We start from the raw sequence: 21,419 nt of genomic DNA on the forward strand, positions 1-21,419 counted from the left end.
AGACATAATTTCATTGTCTCACAACCCTCCATTTGGAACACCTCATATGACAACATGTCACAATGACACGTTAGCGACACGTAAGCTTGCGACTTCATTTAACAAAATTAATAGAATATGGTTTTATTTAGATACGAACCATCAACCTCCAACAAATAAATGCTACACACTTACCCTCTCAATTAGCTTTTATTAGTGTTTTAAATTTCACGTATTTAACATTATATATTCCTTTTAAATTAGAAGTTACTTAATTTATTTATTTTTCACAGGATTTGAAAATAAATACATATGAAGTAAAAAAAAAACCGTAACATCTGAGATAACGCCCAAATCATACACTAGCTATAAAACAGTTGAACATAATTATCAAATTAAAGAAGTACAAACTAGCAATCCGGGGCATCGTCCGGGAAACACAGTTTAAAAGTATAAATTATTTGTGACTAGCATTAATCTTCAATTGTAGGAGTTTTTCCTGTGTGATTTTTAATTTTTTTTTTTTTTTTTTTTTTTTTTGGATATTTTAGAAAATTAAAGATGTCTAACAAACAAGTTCTAGATGTTAAACAATGGGCAATATATAATAATATGACCTTATTATTTCTTTGTGTGTATTTATATTCATGTTTAATTTTTTATTTAAATTAAAAACAAAATAAATATCCTTTTAGCGTAGGTCCCTTAACAAAAAACGTGAAATACGAAGTACATGATTAGCAATTTGTCAAGTCAATGGTCAAAAAAATAATATAGATTTTGTCAATGTGCCATACATAAATATTGAATTGTGACTAGTTGATGACCCACAAGTATTTTGTTCAACCCAATAACTCAACACAAACTTTTAAATAAAACGGATGTTAACTAAATTACTGAATATCCGTTATAAAGTGACAATAAAATGTGCAAAAGTTACACTAAAACGCACAAAAGTTACCGTGACATATATAAGAATTATTTATGCTTTATTATTGATAAATTTGACAAAAGTGACACTAAATTTGACAAAAGTGACACTAAATCTGACAAAAGTGTACCCATTGTACAGTAAATTACTGAAAACCGGGTGTATACAAAAGTTTTCCATAACTCAATAAGCATTACATGAACTGGCAAAAACAACCAAATGACGTTTCCAAGTACACAGTCAAAGATTAAAATGTTCACTTTCATTCATTCTTTGATTTCATACATATACATAATAAGAGTAAGATCATGATTACATTTTGTCATTTTGACCATCTTTACATCATGATTTAGGATCTAAAAGTTGTTATTTAAACAAAAAAAACAAGGTTGGAAAAAAAAAAGGGGGGGAAAAAACAATTGAAAAAATGAAGAAATAAGTTAGTTCTACAGCAAATCACACTAAGTAGGCACCAGAGGTGCCTGTCTTCAGGTTTTACACCCCATCATAGTTATGCACAAGGCTTAACAATGTTCGGTAGCTTAGGCTGCGGCCATCTGTGTTCTTGGACTTGGTAAGCCCATGTATGCAAGCCTTGGAGAGACGCGAACCTTTGGACTAGGCCTTGGAGAAGGAATTGGGCCATATGATCTAGTTGTAATGCGTGGTGAGAGGTTGACTTGTTCGAGTGCCTGGGATTGTAAGTCCAATGGGTAGTCCCTAACACAGCCAATCCTAGGTCCATTACCAGTGACCCATTTGCAGGACAAGCGTCTGGCAAAGGAGAATGGTTCTGATTCACGGTCATCTTTGGCTTTGGCCTTGCCATCAGCTGGTATATCTTCTTCATTAGTTGCTTCTGTGACATCTGCTGTCTTCTCAGGAGAACTTTCGTCTTCAGGAACTTTAAACGAACCTTCCTCGTTGTATGCATACTTCTGCAGAATTTACAGTTGATACAGCACATTGTTAGCATGTTTTAATCAAAACAGAATTTGTAACATACAATTTTATGCTTTTGTTGTGATTTACAGTTGCTGATTTTACTGATTAAAACCGAGCCCAAGTCATTTGTCAATCCTAGGCATGCTTTGTTTTATGTTCTTTTTATCATCTTATAGTGTGATTTATGCTTTTGAGTTAGTACCTTAACATTGGTGAGATCAACATTGTTATCCCTAAAGAAGCTCATGAGCTCATTGAAGTTCTCTTCAGTCGGAAGATAGTGACCGCTGTATGGCCATAAAGCCTGAAAACATAGACATACACATCTTAGTCATTATTCTGTAGATGATCATGTATTGAATTGACAATTTTAGTACTAATCAAAGTGTACCTCAAGAACCCCTTTGACAGCAATCATTCGTCCAGCAGCAGTCGTAGCAGCACCAGCCAGAAAACTCGAGTGTTGAAACAGACCTTTCTTTTTCTGTCCCACATACAAGGATCTTGATGCACTGAGGACAAATATCCATTTGCAGTCCCCTGCAGTATGAACTAAGTTTCCGCTTTGTTTGTATGTAAGCTTCCCATCTTCTACAATTACTTCGTATGCTTCTCTTTCATTCTGAATTTAAAACAATTACATTGTAAAACATCTATACATGACTAGACAAACACCAAATCAATAGACTAAAGTGCAAAAAAAGGAAGAAAAAAAAAGGATATGTAGGACTAATTACCGGTCCAAGATATTTGATGCATTGCTGCTGCATTTTGGTCCTTGGGCATTTCTCAAGATTAACCTCTTTCCCGTCTCCAATATCCAACCTTCATCATCAAAATCAAACGAAAGGATTAACAATAGTTGAAAAGGTCAGTAAAATCTTGTTAATTTTATATCACTTAGTAAAAACATCAAATTATTACAGTATGTTGCAGAAGTACATACCAGTAAAAGAATGGTTGACTGCTTTCGCTTTGAAACCAAACATCATAATAAATATGCAAGTTGTGCCCGTATCTATGGCGTGGATCAATCTGTACGAAAAAAGAAAAACAGGACAAGAAAATGATTTAGATGATTGATACTTGATAGTTGGTGAGATTATACAACTTTTCAACACTCTTAAAACCAATAATTCGGCGAAATAACTATTTGTTTAACTGTCAAGACAACAAGTTTATCGAACTATTATAGTTATTATTGAAGTAGTTGGTGGCTAAGAGATGGAAATAATTGTAGCATGATTGAGAAATCTAGTTTGTCTCAAATTGTTTTTCTTGTATACTTAGACCCCTCATTGGCCTCATAATTCATTAGATCATGAAAAGCTTAGTTTAATACTTTAAGGCGAGTTTGAGGACTTACAGCTTCGAGCCAATGTCGTAGAGCTAACTTCTGAGCTTTCTCATTTTGAGACAGGCCTTTTCCCACCTATAGATAAAATTAGCATAACGACGAAAATTTAGCATTACAGAAGAACTAATTGAAAAAACACAAAATTTTCACTGAATTATTACTGATATTACCTTGGCAACTCTTGTTTTCGCCCTTGCCCACTTTGCAACAGCAGTTTCCTGTTTATTGGTATCGAAAAATGATACAGAGCTTCTCTTAAGCGAAGCAAAATCTAACGCCTTCCACCTACACAAATATATTAAATATACAACAGATTAATCAATATGCACAAAATATCAGCATATTAAAAGTTGATCATACAGTATTTTTATGTTTTCAATACTAACCATAACTCTTCAACTACAACAGCACAATCAGCAAGGTTTCTTCGAGTCCTGTAACTCTTGTACACTTTCTGCAGCTTAATTGCAGCAGCATCAAGCTCAGAAACCGGCCTTGGAGAAAATAGTACCGCGGGCTCAGGAAGAGTGATTGCAGGCAGAGGCTTGTGATTTAATCCATTCGAACTCATTTTACGTGGAGCATTACTAGGATCATACTCTTGTACTAGAGAGTTAAAAGAAGGTGACTTCTCAAGCAGTATTTTTTCCGGCTTGTGGTCTTGTAAACTCGAAAAATTCCTAACACCCATTTCTGAACTTAGATCCGTCTCTGCAATTCTTGGTGACTGAGTACCCTTCTTAAAGGATTCAATTCTCTTAAAACTCGCCGTCCTCAATGGAAAGCGCCGTGCCCTTGAAGATAGACAGCCATTGCAGACTAGATTGAACAAGTTTTGACTCAGAATTTCATGCCAAGCAGAAATCAATATGGAAATTGATAATCCCATTGATTTATATAATATTTTCTCTAAGAATAATACTTCTGACCTTGAAAAAAGAAATAAATTTAGATTAGAATATGCAAATTAAAGTACGATAACATAGAAAATGTGTAAGAATATTTATTGGTCTCACCTGGTTAGCTACACAAAAAGAATTGACATATTTTAAACTTTTTGACTTATTAAATATGATCTTCACTTCTTTTTTTTGGTAAAATTTTGCTTTCCAAATCTCCAATAAATTATTCCCTTATTATTAAAGCAGATACAGTTTATTTTACCCAACAAATTATTCACTAATTTCCTAATGAGCCAAACAAAATAAACACATTTTTTTTTCGTTCGCAAAATGTCAACCTTTTTAGGCACGTATTGTACATTTTTACTAGCTCTGTACATAGATATTCATCATTTTTGCCATTTTTGGTACTCGGTAGTATGTATTTTGGTTGTCACTTTTTTAAAGTACTTTATTTTTATGCGCTTTTCATCACATCAATTATTTTTTTGAATTTCCGTACAAACAAAATGAAATACTTAGTATTATACATTGACCAAACGGAGTATTATCTACATGAACATATATGATCTACAGAGTAATTAACAAACCAAAAGGACATTAATTATCACACTAAATAACATTTAGAGCAAAATTGAGCAACACCAATCAAGCAAATTAAATTAAACAACAATATTGTCAATATAGCAAAGTTAACAACCACCACCAAATATAAATCTTAATAACAAAAGCAAGTATTGAACAGGTCAAGACGTACAAATTAAACCCGTTTTCTTAAAAGTTGTCCTTTCAAAAGACCAATAAAAAGAAGTGAAAGACCATAACAAACTCCCCGACGTCTATACCAACATCCAAGATCAATCAATCTCACACACATGAACAGTATATCAAATCGCTAACTCAAACTTAAAAAACAACAACGATTAAGTGTAGTATTCTGTACCTTGAGTATCTTTAGAAGTGCTTCACTAAATCGAAACTCTACAACTCTCTTCTTGCTTAGCTTCTCTTCCTAAACTCAAACTTGCTTTAGAACTATGACCATACTAGAGACTTGTTTAGTCATGTATTTATATACATAGAGTTTAGCTTAATATTAGAAAATTATATTCCAAAGATTTGGTTGAATCAAAGTCTACTAAATAGAACACGGCAGCAAACTAAGAAACAAAAGATCGAACTTTAAGGAAATCTCGTGGTAAGAGGGTAATTTTGAAGAGAACAAAGACTAGACTAGAAAATTTGGAAAAAATTAATGGAAAAATTTGACTAGTTTTAAGGGTTTAATAATAATATGAAGTTAAATAAAATCATAAAGGGTTCAAACCCACGAGTTAGAAGAAAAAAAATGGAAGAAATAATGGTTGGTTTTTTTAATGGGTAGGACTTTAGAGAGAGAAAAATATATGGGTCTTTGAACTTGAAGAATGGGAGTATTTTATAGAAAAAATAATAAAAAAAAGGAGAAAAGAATGGTCAATTATTGTAAGCTAAACCCCACGAAGACTCACTATTATTGTTCCACACGGTGGTTCTTTGAAATTTACCAAAGTACGAAATATAGTTTTAATATACTAATTCTGTTACATATTATTTGCAACGATTAGACATTTTTCCTATTTATTTTATATCAAATTATTACAAATAATATGTAACGGATGTAGTATATTTTTTTTTAAATGGGTTGTATTGTTACTATATATATATATATATATATATATATATATATATATATATATATATATATATATATATATATATATATATATATATATATATATATATATATATATAATTTATTTGATAATCTTGGATCATACTTTTTTTTTTCATTATACTATTTCATTTACTATATCTAGTGAGACTCAACTTTGAGTATTAAAATACAAAATGAGTTTTTTTTTTTTTTATCTCTAATGGTGATATCCAATCTATATTTTTCAATTTAGCAACTCATGTGAAATCTAATTTTCCAATTGTGAGACTCTCTAAAATATACTTATGTCACTTACAATCTATGGCCTACCAAATCCATATTGTAAAATTTTTTTTTAAAAAAAAGATAAAACTTAAATAAATTACAATACTTCCTTCGTTTTTTAATACTTGCAACACTTTCTTAGAATGGAAATGTCATAATACTTGCAACACACCATAAATGGAAAATTACTTTGGAAAAAGTTATAATATTTTTCTTATTTAAAGCACATGGTCCACTAAATTACACTCCTAACAACCACTCACCCAATTTTAAAGTGTATTATATCATGTGAACCCTACATTTATTAAATAACGTGAAAAAGTGTGTGCAACTATTAAAAAACGGAGAAAGTATATTATAACATTGATAAAGGGACCACACTTTTTGTCAAATGAGACTCCAAAATTCAAAATTAAGTATTTAAACTTTATAACTTTTTTTTTTTTAGAATTGCTAAGTTTAGATACTAACTTAGGGCCTGTTCACATTTACTGAACTGAGTTAAACTAAACTGAACTAAACTAAACTGATTGGAGCTGAACTGAACTGAACTGAAATGAATTTTTTATGAGAGACGAAGGGAATTAAAAGCTGATGAACTGAACTGATTGGAGCGGAACTGAACTGAACTGATTAGAGCTGAGCTAAATTGAGCTGAACTGAACTGAAATTAAATTAAGCTGAAGCGAACAGGCCCTTACCGGTATCCTTTGCAAAAAAATTCTCTATCTCTCAAAAAAAATCTCCCTCAAATCTCACCATTAAAATGTTCTTACTCTTTCTTTAGTTTAAACAAATGATAGAATATACTTTTAGATTTCTTTAAGAGGAATATTGATTATATAAGTAGATTAGAAGTGATTCTATATGATAGTTACGGAAGTGTAAAAGTTATCATTACCCTTTTTTTCCCTAGATATGTATAACACAAATTCTTATAGTAGTATGTGGTTGGTCATATGATAATACGGTTATTACGTTTGTATTATATGGTGATTCAGTCAGTGTTACGGGGGAAACTCGATCAGTGTTACGGGGGTTACTTGTTCAGATCAGTGGTACAAAGATTACTCAGTCGGTGTTATAAATTTTGTTCTTTTACAACCGACCACCTACAAAGGGGATTGTATAAAAATAGAAAGAAAAAAAAAAGTGGTAAAAGTCTAAAAGAGTATAAAACATAGATAATGTATGTATTTGTCCAAGAACATTTGATTGTCAATTGTGTATGAAAGCTTAATTGACTAGAACATCCCTTTCAATGTTTTTAATCTCTACCCGTAAATTATAGCATAGCCTCATATACTATACTAGTTTTGTACCTCGTGTGAAGTCCGGGTTGTTTATCGAATTTTAAAATAAATTTTTTTTATCTAAAAAAAATATGTTATTTAAATTTTCTACTCATGGATTAATAATTACTAGACAATCATACTTGTTTGATCCGTTTATAGGTATTAATAACGTATAACTAGAACGGTCGTCTAAAGCTATGACTATTTTCATTTTCTCTGAATATTTAGGGAAAGGTCAATTGCATGTTAAGACTTAAGAGAACGGTTATCCATAACCATAGGTCTCTTTGATTTTTTTTTCCCTTTTGTATGTCTCTGGATTCATCATTTGTATAGAAATATTGGTATTTTATTGAAAATAATATTATTCTAAACTAAAAGTTTTATTGAAATAAAATTCTAAACCAAAAGTTTTATTGAAAATAAAATTCAAAAATAAGTTTTTAATCTTACTAAATCTATCCAAATTTTAATGTAAATAAAACTCATAACTTTTTTTTTTATCTTACTTTATTTCTTAATATTAACTTTTTCATCCTATTCTAAAAAAAAAATAAAAAATTGTACGATTTTTTATCACTCCATATCTTTTAACAAGTTACGGAGAAGGAGGCCACTAGGAGTCTAGGAGATCCTCATCGAGTGAAATAGGAGTCCAGCTTTATGTTGAACACTTCAACATGTTTTATTATCCTTTTATACGGGTATATACTTGTACTTCATACGTAATACGGGTATTAGCCAACTACTAGTATTGACTACAAGGAATGTAGGGTTATATAAAGTCAATCATTCTTGTCCTATTTTTATGTTATCCATAGTGTCAGTCACTTTGTCTTCTTTTGTTTTGTTCTCTTTAGTTTAATTTAATTAATTCTTTTTTGAGAGAAATTAATTAACATTAATAAAAAAATTAGCTAATCTACAATTGTATTCTTTCTTCCCTTTGTCTTTAACTAATGTCTTTAATATAAATACAAGAGATAACTTATATACTCTTGACCATTAGGAAATAAGTCTAACACCTTGTAAAATAATTAAACGTTTATAAGAAAGATGTTAATTAACCATCTAAGCCAATCATAAACTACGTTATAAACATGAAAATACATGAACATAAATGTATATAATTGATAATCACAAGGTCTAATTAAAGTAGCAACTCTCTCCTCTCTCATCTCTCTTCTAGGGTTTTAATTTTCTTGGCCGTTTAGGCCGGAAATAGTCTAATTTCTTCCCTTTTTCTTTAATTCAATTTAGTTTTTTGTTTTAATTTGTTTTACGTTTTGGTTTATTTGTTTTGTTTTGTTCTCTCCATCTGTGAGAGTATGTCCCAATTTTCTGGGATTTTGATTCTCATCTATGGATGAGAATTTTATTTTTAGGGTTCTTATAATAATTGGGAAGGTGATTTGGATTCCTACGGGTCTGGGATATATCATCAACCGGTCGATCTCGAAAATCATTGCTCGCGTCAAGCTTGAAGCGGTGGAGTATGAGCTATGCCAAATATGCAAATTAGTTATGATTTTGATTGTAAAAGTTATGATATTTTCTCTAAATCTGTGGTTTACAGATCTTTATTATTGTAGATGTCATATGGCTTTTATTTAATGATATTATTCTTCCCGTTCAAAAAAATAAATTAATTAGCAACCGGTGCAACGCCCGGGCTACACACTAGTTGGAATAATATGGTCACGCCATGTGTCACCCTTCCCACACCATGACTAGGTGACACATGTGTGTGATGTGACATCCTATGTGTCACGTCTTTTCCTGATATAAATTGATTCCATCGGCATTAATTAAAACTCTATAACTTAAATTTTTTTTTTTAAAAAAAAAAAAAAAAAAAACTCGATCTTCAAATGTATAACCCCCGAATTTAATTCTATAACTTTGATTCTCTATGATAATGTTTAAATTTCATAAAAACTCTTCATATGCATAACCTCGAAATTTAAATTTGACATGCTTAAGATCATATAGATTATTACTTCGTATATATTTCATTTAATTACTAATAATCCGTACTGTTTAACATTAATCCTTTTTATTAATTTTGATCAAACTTAATTATAAATTTACGATATATCGGGGACTAATTGTCTCCTATATTATTCACTTACAATCATACTAGTTGAAAACTAGCTTTCAGCAAATTAAAAGATAATTAAGATATTTAGTATCATCTACAAGTGTCAAACACGTAATAACTATTTAGGATTGACATAAAATGTAAGAACTAATATGCAATAAATTTTAAGTTGGTTCAACTACTTCAATGGATATGATTGTAAATCCATTGTATTTAATGCTTAGTGCAATTTGATTGTTGGTATTTTATTTGGTAGACATTTTTATTCTTCAATTGTTATTACTCCCTTCGTTTTTAAATACTTACTTCATTTCTCCATGCACGGAGTTTTAGGAGAAATTGGAGAAAGTAATAAAACATGGAGGTAGTGGGGTTGGTGGAAAATAAAAAAATTGAAAAAATCAAAAGTAATGGAGAGAATTGGAGGAGAGAGAATATATGTTGGGTCCACTAGGTGAGAGAAACTAATTAAATATTGTATAAGCTTTCCAAATAAGGAAATAGAGCAAGTATTTAAAAACAGCCGCAAATGAAAAGTGAAACAAGTATTTAAAAGTAGAGGGAGTATTAGACATATTCGCGTCTATTTAATTAAAACATATTGAATATTACATTTTTTTTTACATAAATTAAGTTAGGATTGTGAGTGCACCACGAAAGCAAATTAAAGGAAAAAATTATCAAAAAATCCGAATTAGAAATATATTGTGTAGGTAGAATACTCTGATCATGATATACTCGTATATTGGAGTAATGGAGGATAATGTAGGTGGATACATTACTCCAAATGATGCCCATCACCTTATATTTATAGGGGATGTATGGAGGTGGGAGAAGTGTGTGGAAAATTCTACACACATGCTAACTCTTTAAATATAACTTCACCACTTTTAGATTCTTTCACAATTCTTCATCAATTTCTCAATGATAAAATAAGTTGCGTTATGAAATTTGAGTCAAACTAACTCAACAAATAAGATTATATATATATATATATATATATATATATATATATATCATATCATATTCTAACACACAAAAATATGATAACATAATTTTCTGTGCTGTATTATTATTATCAACAATGACAACAACACTAGTTTGACCCAAAGAGTTAGTACGGAGGTGGAGGGAAGGGAAGGAACATTTCTCTTTCCACAAAACAATCCCCACACCTCTTTATTTGGTAATCTATAAGTTTTAAAACTAATTCAATATTGGTTGCGATACTTCCATAGGGGAGAAAAGGGGAAAGTTTTTTTTGTTATTACCAAAGAGAATTGAAATTTTTACTAGTCACCAGAGAAAATTAAAAAAACTTAAAAGTATCATTGAGAACTTCTGATGACTATGATCATAATATGCAGTCTGTCTAATGCAATTTGATTCTTGGTATTTTGTTTGGTAGGCATTTTAATTTTTCAATTGTTATTATTAGATATATCCGCGTCTGTTTTATTAAAACCTATTGAATATACACTTTTTATAAATGTAAGGGTTGGTGAGTGCACAACGAAAACAAATTAAATGGAAAATTTATCATAAAGTCCACGAATGACGAGCACCCAAACTCTTAGGGAGGTTGTGTGTATGTAGAAAACTCCGATTATGATATACTCGTATATCGGAGTAATGGAGGATGATGTAGGTGTATACATTATTTCAAATGATGCCCAACACCTTATATTTATAGGTGATGTATGGAGGCGGAAGAAGTGTGGAAAATTCTACACACATGCTAGCTCTTTAAATTTTCCACATAAATTTAGAATTTTCACCACTTCTAGATTCTTCCACAATTCTCCATAAATTTCTCAATCTTGAGACGAAATAAGCTAGGCTATGGATAGAAATTTGGGTCAAATTAACCCAACAAATTAGATAAAAATGAAAAAACTATCATACACTCAAATGTAGTTAGAGATTGCCTCCTGATTTCAAGAGATCCTGATATCGATAACCCCGTCCTTGTGGCTCTCTAAACACCTAAAAAACTATTATCAACAACACTAGTTTGACCCAAATAGTTGGTACGAGAGTGGGGTAAAGGAAGGGGCATTTCTCTTTCCTCGAAACGCCTCAATGGTAACATTAATTAAGCAATTTAAGGAAACATTAATCACGGTTGATGTTTTAAAAACGAGAGAAAGAGAAATGCCTAATTAATATACCCCTTTTGAAGAAAAAAAAACCTATCACCCACTTTTTCCCCCGTCAGCCCAGCCTCGACCCCTTAGTCGGTGCCAGCCGCGACTAGGGATGTCAATGGGGCCGGTCGGGGCAGATGTTGGTCTTTCCATCTCCATCCCCGCGGCGGGTCCAATATTCATCCCCATCTCCGCCCCAGCGGGTACAACTCTAAAACCATCCCCGCCCTACCCCCCACTTGAATATCCATCCCCACACAAGACCCACCTAATCTCCGTCTCTCAAATACACAAGTCTACATGATTAATACGGATTATAGTAATATAAAATAAAATAAAATAAAATAAAATAAAATATTATTAGTACTACCTCCAGTCCAAATTACATACTCGCAACTTTGGAATATTTTATATCTCACAAATAATACCCCAAAGTTGCGAGTAATTTGGAATGGAGGTAGTATTACACACATTTTTGTTTATAATATAAGTGTAATATATACAAAGTATTATAATCAATATTTTATTTCACGTAATTATTTTATAAAATAATATAAAAGTATATAATTTTGCTTTTAAAAATATATAAATGTGGGTATGAGGTGGGGATGAGGTGGGTGAGGTGGGTACAACTTAAAATTCATCCCCGCCCCACCACCCGCCAAACCGAGACCCATCCCCGCTCCACTGGGGCGGGTCTTCTACTTGACCCGCCCCACTGACATCCCTAGCCGCGACCATCCTGTTCCCCTCTCAGCGCTAGGATGAACCCCATCCCCTTGTTGCCGCGACCCCTGAACCACCCAATCCCCCTTCTTCACCAGCGCCAATTTCCAATACCCTCCTTCCACCTTCGATAAATGCCACCTGCTTTTCATCGAAAAGCTCAAACAATATAATCCAAACCCACATATTCGAGCAAATCCGAACCAAAACCCCCTACTTTCGAGCAAAAATCGACCCAAAACCCCCTAAAATACCCTGAATCGAGCAAATAATGAATGGAAATTCAAATCAAAAGCTGATATTTTTGCCCCAAAAACCCTAGAAATTTTAACCAAAAATCGGGGAAGGAGATCATAACGAATCGAGGAAGGGGGAGGTCGGTTGCCATGTCCGGCAGGGGAGGGAATCGGGGATAGCGACTGGTTCTGGTACACTAGAGACTGGTTCTAGTGTGCCGCCGGTAGAGAAAGGACGACTTCGGCGGGGAAGAAGGGGGAAAGGTTTTTATTTTTTTTTTCTTATTCCTTTATTTAAAAAAAACAATTATAATCTTTTTTTTTTTTTAAATATTTTGATTATTAAAAAATAAACAAAAAACTAACCATGGTTAATTAATGATTAAATTGATTAGATAATGTCACCATTGAATTAATAATAGTGTAATAGTTGATTATCAAATAGAATTAAAAATTTTGTTGTTTACCAAAGAAAAAATTAAAAAAATCAAGAGTAACATTGAGAAATTCCGAAAAAGTTATTGTATTTTTTAAAAAGGTTTTTGATAAAAAAAAAAGTTGTTTTTATACTACCTTGTTAACTATTATGTGCAACAAAGGGGTATTAATTGTGAGACATAAAATGTTCCTTAGCTTTGTTGCACATAATAATTAACGGAGATAGTAAAAAGATTTTTGACAAAATTTCCTAAAGAAAATAGAGAAACACAATAATACATGATAAACATATAAATCGTGTATAATCTATCTATAAATATTACTAAAGGAATACCCGCTGACATTATCACTTTTTTCAAATTCTACACGTGTTAGCTTCTCCCTCATTTAATACAGTATATTAAACTTTTTAGTTTTTTTTTTTTTTTTTTTTTTTTAAGGAAAACAAATATCAACCTTTTACAATTTACATATGTGATTATTCCATCTATTTACAAAGTTCGCTAAATTTTATTATAGACTTGAGATGTCTTTTGTTTATACTATGTATTATTTTAATTTTTGTAGTTTGGTTTATGTAATTATGTTAATAAGATTTTACATATTTTGACTGATGTATCTTTGAAGTAGTTTACACAATTATAAAAACGTTTGTTATATCCGTGCATCGCATCGTCACACGAGAGTTAATCTAGTATGTTTTATGGATTACACGACACCAAAACATACCTGCTTTAACATCATTAAGTTAAAAACCAAAGGAGCAGAAATCATCGTTAAAAAGAACTCGTTGCTTACTATCTCAATCCCAAGATCAATACATACAAAAAGCCATATTGATCTTGGAGTTGACATTGTAAACGCCGAGTTCCACCAGCGTTACAAGCCCCGGCCCTCTCTATACCTTCATTATATATAACGATGAACCTTAGCTTTGTATTTATAACAATGAGAAAATGCTGACGAATTGTTTTGAGATAGAATTTTTGTTTTTAATGCTGACAATTTGTTTTGAGATAGAATTTTTTAATTTATTTAGATATATTATAATTAAAGATAGAATTTTATTTAAAAGACACATAGTTGTTGTATGTAATCATCTAATTCGTGAACAAATTGACTTTAGAAAAAAAAAAAGAAAAACTTTATTGATAGATTATGCATTTGCATGGTGCTTCTAAATGTCCAAGTTCTTGTTGAGTTTTGGTTTTGTTTTCTTTTTAAAATGGTTAGAATAAGAGATAACATTAGGAAATTGGATTAGTAACTTTTTGTTTTTTCGCGCAATTATGCTCAGGAATGATATACTGGCCTTAGCTTGTAGATCCATAGTGTTTTTGCATTATCTCTTTCATTTTTTTCAATTATTATTTTGTTATCTTTAATTTATAGTTATACTAGTTTTGTGCCCGTGCGATGCTCGGATTATTTATTGAATTTTCAAATAAATTTTTAATTTATATGTCAAATTTTAAAATATATCATTCATACAAAATTATTTAGGAATTGAAATGTTGTTGTGACGATTTACTATCGAGTAGGAATTGGTGGAAAATGTTCTAGTTAATACATCAAAATAATAAAAAAAAATTAGCAAAAATAAATAAAATAAAATAAAAGTTCAAAGCTCGTTGGGTTGATCCAGATTGAACCCAAAACTTTGGGCAAGGATTAAACATTTCGTGACTCGTAACCTGAAATGACCTAACTCGAGATGAATCATAACCCGACCCTAATTGACATAGATTACATAGCAATAAAATTATATTAGATTGTGAAGTACATTATTTTAACCGATATATATTATAAATGGATGTTTTACGCTTTGAACTACTTCCTTTGCTCCAAAAAAATATTATGATATAAAAATAAGTTTATATGATAATTTTTGTGAATTATATTCTAATAATTTTTTTTGAATAAAATTATAATTCAATTTGTACATCTGAAATATTGGTATTTTATCAAAAATAAAACTCTAAACTAACAATTTTATCCTAAAATTATATCCAAATAGAAGTTTAAATTAACTTTTTTTATCTTATGAAGTCTATTTAAAGCTATCCAACGTGGAGCGACATGTGACGAAAAGTTCGCACGCCAAGTGTCACTGCCTCGTGACTTGGCTAAAAGTTTTGCTTTATATATTAGTTATATGATCCTAGTTTTGAATCCCGTGCGATTCCCGGGTTGTTTATTGAATTTGAAAATAAATTATAATTTTAATATATATGTCAAATTTTAAGATATATATCATTGATACAAAATTATTTACAAAATTAGTGAGGAATTGATGTGCTTTTGTACGATTTACTATTTAACAGGCATGTAAGGATTAATAATAATGTTGGTGAAAATATTTGATTCAATACATAAAAAAATAAAAAAAATTAGTAAAAAAAATTATATAAAATAAAATAAATGTTCAAACCCCGTTGGGGTTGACCCGAACCTAAAATTTGGATAAAGGTTGAACATTTTTTGACTCGTAACCTGAAGTGACCCAATCCGAGATGACTCATGATCCGACCCTAGCTAATTGACAGGTCTACGTATTAATAAAATTCTATTAGATTGTGAAGTATATTATTTTAACCGATTAACATATATTATAAATAATGGATGTTTTACACTTTAAACTACTTCCTCCGCTCCAAAAATTATTATGATATAAAAATAAATTTTTTAGATAATTTTTGAGAATTATAATCTAATATTTTTTTTGAATAAAATTATAATTCAATTTGGACATCTGAATTATTGATCTTTTATCGAAAATAAAACTCTAAACTAACAATTTTATCCTAAAATTCTATCCAAATATAATTTTAAACTAACTTTTTATCTTATGAAGTGTATTTAAAAAACATGGCACGACACTTGGCGAAAAGTTGCAATGCCAAGTGTCGCTGCCTTGTAACCTGGCTAACAGTTTAACTTTATATATTAGTTATATATGATTTTCTAAAATTTGTGAGATATCACTTTTCTCAACACTTTTTTTTTTTTTGGAGAAAACAACCTTATAATTTTTTTTTTTTTTAATAATAACACACCTTAGTCCAATTTTTTTTTTTTGTGAGATGTCGAGATTATACCTTAGGCCCATTTCATGGCTTCGATCTTATTTTCTGGCATTGTCTACTCGAGGCACCTATCACGTGTTCACTCAATATCACCCCTTTTAATTTTTACCCATTTTCCCCTTCAATTACACTCTCTCTCCTCTATTCTTCTCCCCCCCCCCTTCCTCCCCATCACCACCAAAATCACCAACTCCACCTGCCCCCACCAGAATACACATCACTACCTCAGCTAGCCTATTCATGCGCCTGACGGCCTGACCTCTTACACCCTTCCTAACCTGATGCCACCCATAACAGCTTCATCTTGAAATCATGTCGTGAATTACCATCGTCAGCGGTTGTGCAGTGCCACCTAGCCACTAAAACCTTCAATTCTCCCTCCTTTTTTCACTTGAAATTCACAGTTCAAATTTAATTTCAGTCCGAAGAATTCTGCCTGAACTCGTGCAATTTTGGGTTGGGTCGACTTTGACAAGGTCTAGTTGGACTTGGAAAGTGATAGGAAATGTGAGATAAATTTAGTAGTCTTTGCCAATAAATTGGTTATAAATTTATAGTTCTTCCTATCGAAGTCCATCTCAGCGCACAGCTACTATACGTTTACAATGCATATAGGATGACAAAAATATAAATTTGACAAGCTTTAGAATTAAAAAGGAAAATTTGTCAAAAATAAGTCAACCTTTGCTTGGTTAGCTCAAAATAAGCTAACTTTTGAATTAACTCAGAATAAGTCAACTTTTGTAATATATTTTCTCAAAATGAGTCAAAACTGGTTATATTAAAAGTTGACCGATTATTAAGGTAAAGCATGACACATGTCATGTAATACCCCGTATTTTCATACGTATTTTCCTAATTAATTATTATTTTCTAAAAAGGGTATTTTAGTAATTCAATTTACTATTTAAATCTTGGAGCCAAAATGATATTTGAATTTTGGTGCCAAAAGTATTTTAAAAAAAAATTATTATTTTGGATAAGATTTATTATCCATTTATTTTATTTTAAAAAATGGATTATTTATATATTTCGGATATTTTAATTAAGGCAAAAGCTATATTTTATTATTATTTTAATAAGTCCAAAAATCCCATTTATTTGACTAATAAATTTCGGATTTTCCTATGTGAAAATCTGATTTTATTAGTTAAATTATTTGGTGGATATTTGGTATTTTATTATTTAATAAATATTATTTACACAATTATTTTAATTCCTTAAAATAGCAAAATAATTTCCTAAATACTAAATAGGAGGGCCGAAAATATGAGCTTGGGAAAGCTCAAGAATTTTGGCCATCCCATGTAGATATTGGGAAAAATATTTTGGTAATTTGTATTTTTAATTATCTCATTAAAATCTCCTATTTTCCTTAATTCTAATTCTCCATCTTTTTAATATCTAATCATTATGTTTTCTTGCCATTCATCCTTCTTAATTATTCCCCAAGTAATTCCAATTTCCTTGATATTTTTCATGACATACATACCTTCCATATTCAATTATACACAATCTCAGCTCTTCAATATTAAAACTTTCCTTAAATCTTTACTCACTTCTCCAAGTAATCCCTTAAACCCTACTCACCATAATTCTTCCTACATTCTCCTTCCATAAATATTGCATGATCTAGCCTATAAATACTCCTCCATACCTCTCACATTCTTCACACCAATTCTCTTCTTTTCTTCTCCTCAATTTTACACAAATTATCCCATTTATCTTTGAAGCCAATTTTCGGGCACTTCTGTTCAGTTTTGGGGTATTGACGTCTACAGAAAATTGTTACTCTAGAAAAATCCTTGAGGTTAGGCTCAAGAATCACCCAATTCGGAGTTATAACGAAGGAGTTATAGCCTCTGCAAGTTCTGCCTTCTTTTTCCAACGCAAATCCAATTCTTCTTTGTCCTTGATTTCTTATCTTTCTTCTCCTTTTCTCTTATTCAATTATTATTATTATGATGGGAGATTAATATAAAATTATTATGAGAAGTTTTAATTATATAAAATCAGATTTTAATAATGTTAGTTTATGTTGAATTAATTTAAAAGGTTCATCCACATATAGTTGGGAGGGTTTAATTTAATTGTTTGTGATTATTTGATAACCTTATATTAATTAAGGTTATATTTATTTGTAGGGTGTTTTTGATCAAGCTACTTGAGATTTCTTTTGAAGTGGTTTTTGGCTAAGCAAGGATCAAGGTACGTTAGGCGGCTAGATACCTTGTAAGTGACCGACTTGAATGAACATGTTTGAATGATTTATGTTGCTTGAATTAAATTCACTTGAATTATGGTTTGTGAAATAAAAGTATGTTTAAAAGATTGGTTTTAATTTCAAGCAAATACTCCAATTCAATTATTAAAACCAATCTTTTAAACATACTTTTATTTCATAAACCATAATTCAAGTCAATTTAATTCAAGTAACATAAATCATTCAAACATGTTCATTCAAGTCGGTCACTTTCAAGGTACCTAGCCGCCTAACGTACCTTGATCCTTGCTTAGCCAAAAACCACTTCAAAAGAACTCTCAAGTAGCTTGATCAAAAACACCCTACAAATAAATATAACCTTAATTAATATAGGAAAAATTAGAAAAAATAATCCCAACTTTCATCAATTTTTGCACAATAATCTCAACTTTGGATTATTCTGGAATAATCCGAACTTTGGGGGTTATTTACTTTCTTCAATCCCAAACCGGTCAATGAAAGTCAATGACCTATTATATCAGGTCACTTGACACGTGTCAAGTCCTGATTGATCCAAAAAAAAAAAAAACAAAAACAAAAAACACCAAAAAAACAAAAAACCAGCCACTTCCCTCACGGCCCCACCCCTGCTGCCCATCCCTCCACCACTCCTTCGCCGGACCACCGCCCTCTATCCATCCCTAGCGTCGCCAGTTTCCCCTATCCCTGAAACCCCTCTCATTTCCCCACACAACCACCAAGAAAACCCCTCTTCCACTCTCAAAAACCCCAAATCGCCACCCTAGCTAACTCGCAATCGCATCACACAGCAGCACGCCACCGCCAGCCAACTCGCAACCGCAAAAATCGCCACCAATTAGTCCTAGGTGGGGGTTAGGGTGGCTTTTAAAAATCATGTGCTGACACGTGGCTTTTAAAAATCATAAAAAAAAAAATAACCTTCTCAATAGGTAATCGGTCATAAGGACTGAAGAAAAAGAATACCCCCAAAGTTCGGATTATTCCAGAATAATCCAAAGTTGGGATTATTGTACCAAAATTGAAGAAAGTTGGGATTATTTTTTCTAATTTTTCCATTAATATAAGGTTATCAAATAATCACAAACAATTAAATTAAACCCTTCCAACTATATGTACATGAACCTTTTAAATTAATTCAATATAAACATCATTAAAATCTGATTTTATATAATTAAAACTTCTCATAATAATTTTATATTAATCTCCCATAATAATAATAATAATTGAATAAGAGAAAAGGAGATGAAAGATAAGAAACCAAGGAAAAAGAAGAATAGGATTTGCTTTGGAAAAAGGAGGCAGAACTTGCAGAGGCTATAACTCCTTTGTTATAACTCCGAATTGGGTGATTTTTGAGCCTAACCTCAAGGATTTTTTGAGAGGAACAATTTTTTGGAAAAACGTCAATACCCCAAAACTGACCAGAAGTGCCCGAAAATTGGCTTCAAAGATAAACGGGATAATTTGTGTAAAATTGAGGAGAAGAAAAGAAGAGAATTGGTGTGAAGAATGTGAGAGGTATGAAGGGGTATTTATAGGCTAGCTCATGCAAGATTTATGGTAAGAAAATGTAGGAAGAATTATGGTAAGTAGGGTTTAAGGGATTACTTGGAGAAGTGAGTAAAGATTTAAGGAAAGTTTTAATATTGAAGAGATTGTGTATAATTGAATATGGAAGGTATGTATGTCATGAAAAATATTAAGGAAATTGGAATTACTTGGGAAATAATTAATAAGAATGAATGACAAGAAAATATAATGATTGGATATTAAAAAGATGGAGAATCAGAATTAAGGAAAATAAGAGATTTTAAAATTAAAAATACAAATTACCAAAATATTTTTCCCAAAATCTACATGGGATGGCCGAAATTCTTGAGCTTTCTCAAGCTCATATTTTCGGCCCTCCTATTTAGTATTTAGGAAATTATTTTGCTAGTTTTAAAGAATTAAAATAATTGTGTAAATAATATTTATTAAATAATAAAATACCAAATATTCACCAAATAATTTAACTAATAAAATCAAATTTTCACATAGGAAAATCCAAAATTTATTAGTTAAATAAATGGGATTTTCGGACTTATTAAAATAATAATAAAATATAGTTTTTGCCTTAATTAAAATATCTGAAATATATAAATAATCCGGTTTTTAAAATAAAATAAATGGATAATAAATCTTATCCAAAATAATAATTTGAATTTAAAATACTTTTGGCACCAAAATTCAAATATCATTTTGGCTCCAAGATTTAAATAGTAAGTTGAATTACTAAAATACCCTTTTTAGAAAATAATAATTAATTAGGAAAATACGTATGAAAATACGAGGTGTTACAGTCTACCCCCCTTAAAATAAATTTCGACCCGAAAATTAGCCAAAAGAAACGAAAATCATTTTGAAATTATTGGTTCATGCACATCCTAACTTGACTTAAGACTCAAATAAGACTCGAAATCACTCAAAAATGACTCGAAAAGCAGACGCGCGAAACTCTATCACCCTCTACCCCCCTTAAAAGAAGTTACGCCCCTGTAACTCAACCACTAACCTTAGGCAATCAACTCTGGGTAGCGTTTCCTCATATCAGCCTCAGCTTCCCATGTAGCCTCTTCAGTTTTCTGATTTGACCACAACACTTTTACAATGCTCACATCCTTGTTCCTTGTTCTCCTGAACTTAGAGTCAAGAATCTTTACTGGTCTTTCCTCATAAGTCAAATTCTCATCCATCTCAATGGTTTCTGGTTGTAACACATGTGTCACATCAGGAATATACTTTCGGATTTGGCTCACATGGAACACATTGTGAACCCTCTCAAGCTCGTTAGGCAAATACAACTTATAAGCCACTTTCCCTACTTTCTGAATGATCTCATAAGGCCCTATGTGCTTTGGGCTTAATTTCCCTTTCTTCCCGAACCTCATCACACCTTTCATGGGTGAAATTTTCAACAAAACTTTCTCTCCTACTTCATACTCCTATTCCCTCCTTTTCAATCAGCATAACTTTTTTGTCGATCTTGAGCTGCTTTAATATTTTCTTGG

The 21,419-nt window shown here is 31.2% G+C and overlaps 1 protein-coding gene across 1 annotated transcript; it reads right to left on the reverse strand.

Moving 5' to 3' along the window:
- Positions 1–1,154: 1,154 nt before the first annotated feature.
- Positions 1,155–5,514, reverse strand: LOC145635834 (IQ domain-containing protein IQM1-like). The gene is made up of 9 exons (XM_081687201.1): positions 5,058–5,514; positions 3,599–4,141; positions 3,383–3,497; positions 3,222–3,287; positions 2,802–2,890; positions 2,593–2,680; positions 2,247–2,477; positions 2,058–2,159; positions 1,155–1,848 (listed from the first exon to the last, which is right to left on the reverse strand). Exons 2-9 carry the CDS (start codon positions 4,099–4,101, stop codon positions 1,453–1,455), a joined length of 1,590 nt encoding a protein of 529 aa, XP_081543327.1. The 5' UTR covers positions 4,102–4,141; positions 5,058–5,514; the 3' UTR covers positions 1,155–1,452.
- Between the last annotated feature and the right edge of the window lie 15,905 nt (positions 5,515–21,419).

The sequence above is a fragment of the Chenopodium album genome, chromosome 6 (genome assembly GCF_948465745.1).
Source record: "Chenopodium album chromosome 6, dcCheAlbu1.1, whole genome shotgun sequence".
NCBI lineage: Eukaryota > Viridiplantae > Streptophyta > Magnoliopsida > Caryophyllales > Amaranthaceae > Chenopodium > Chenopodium album.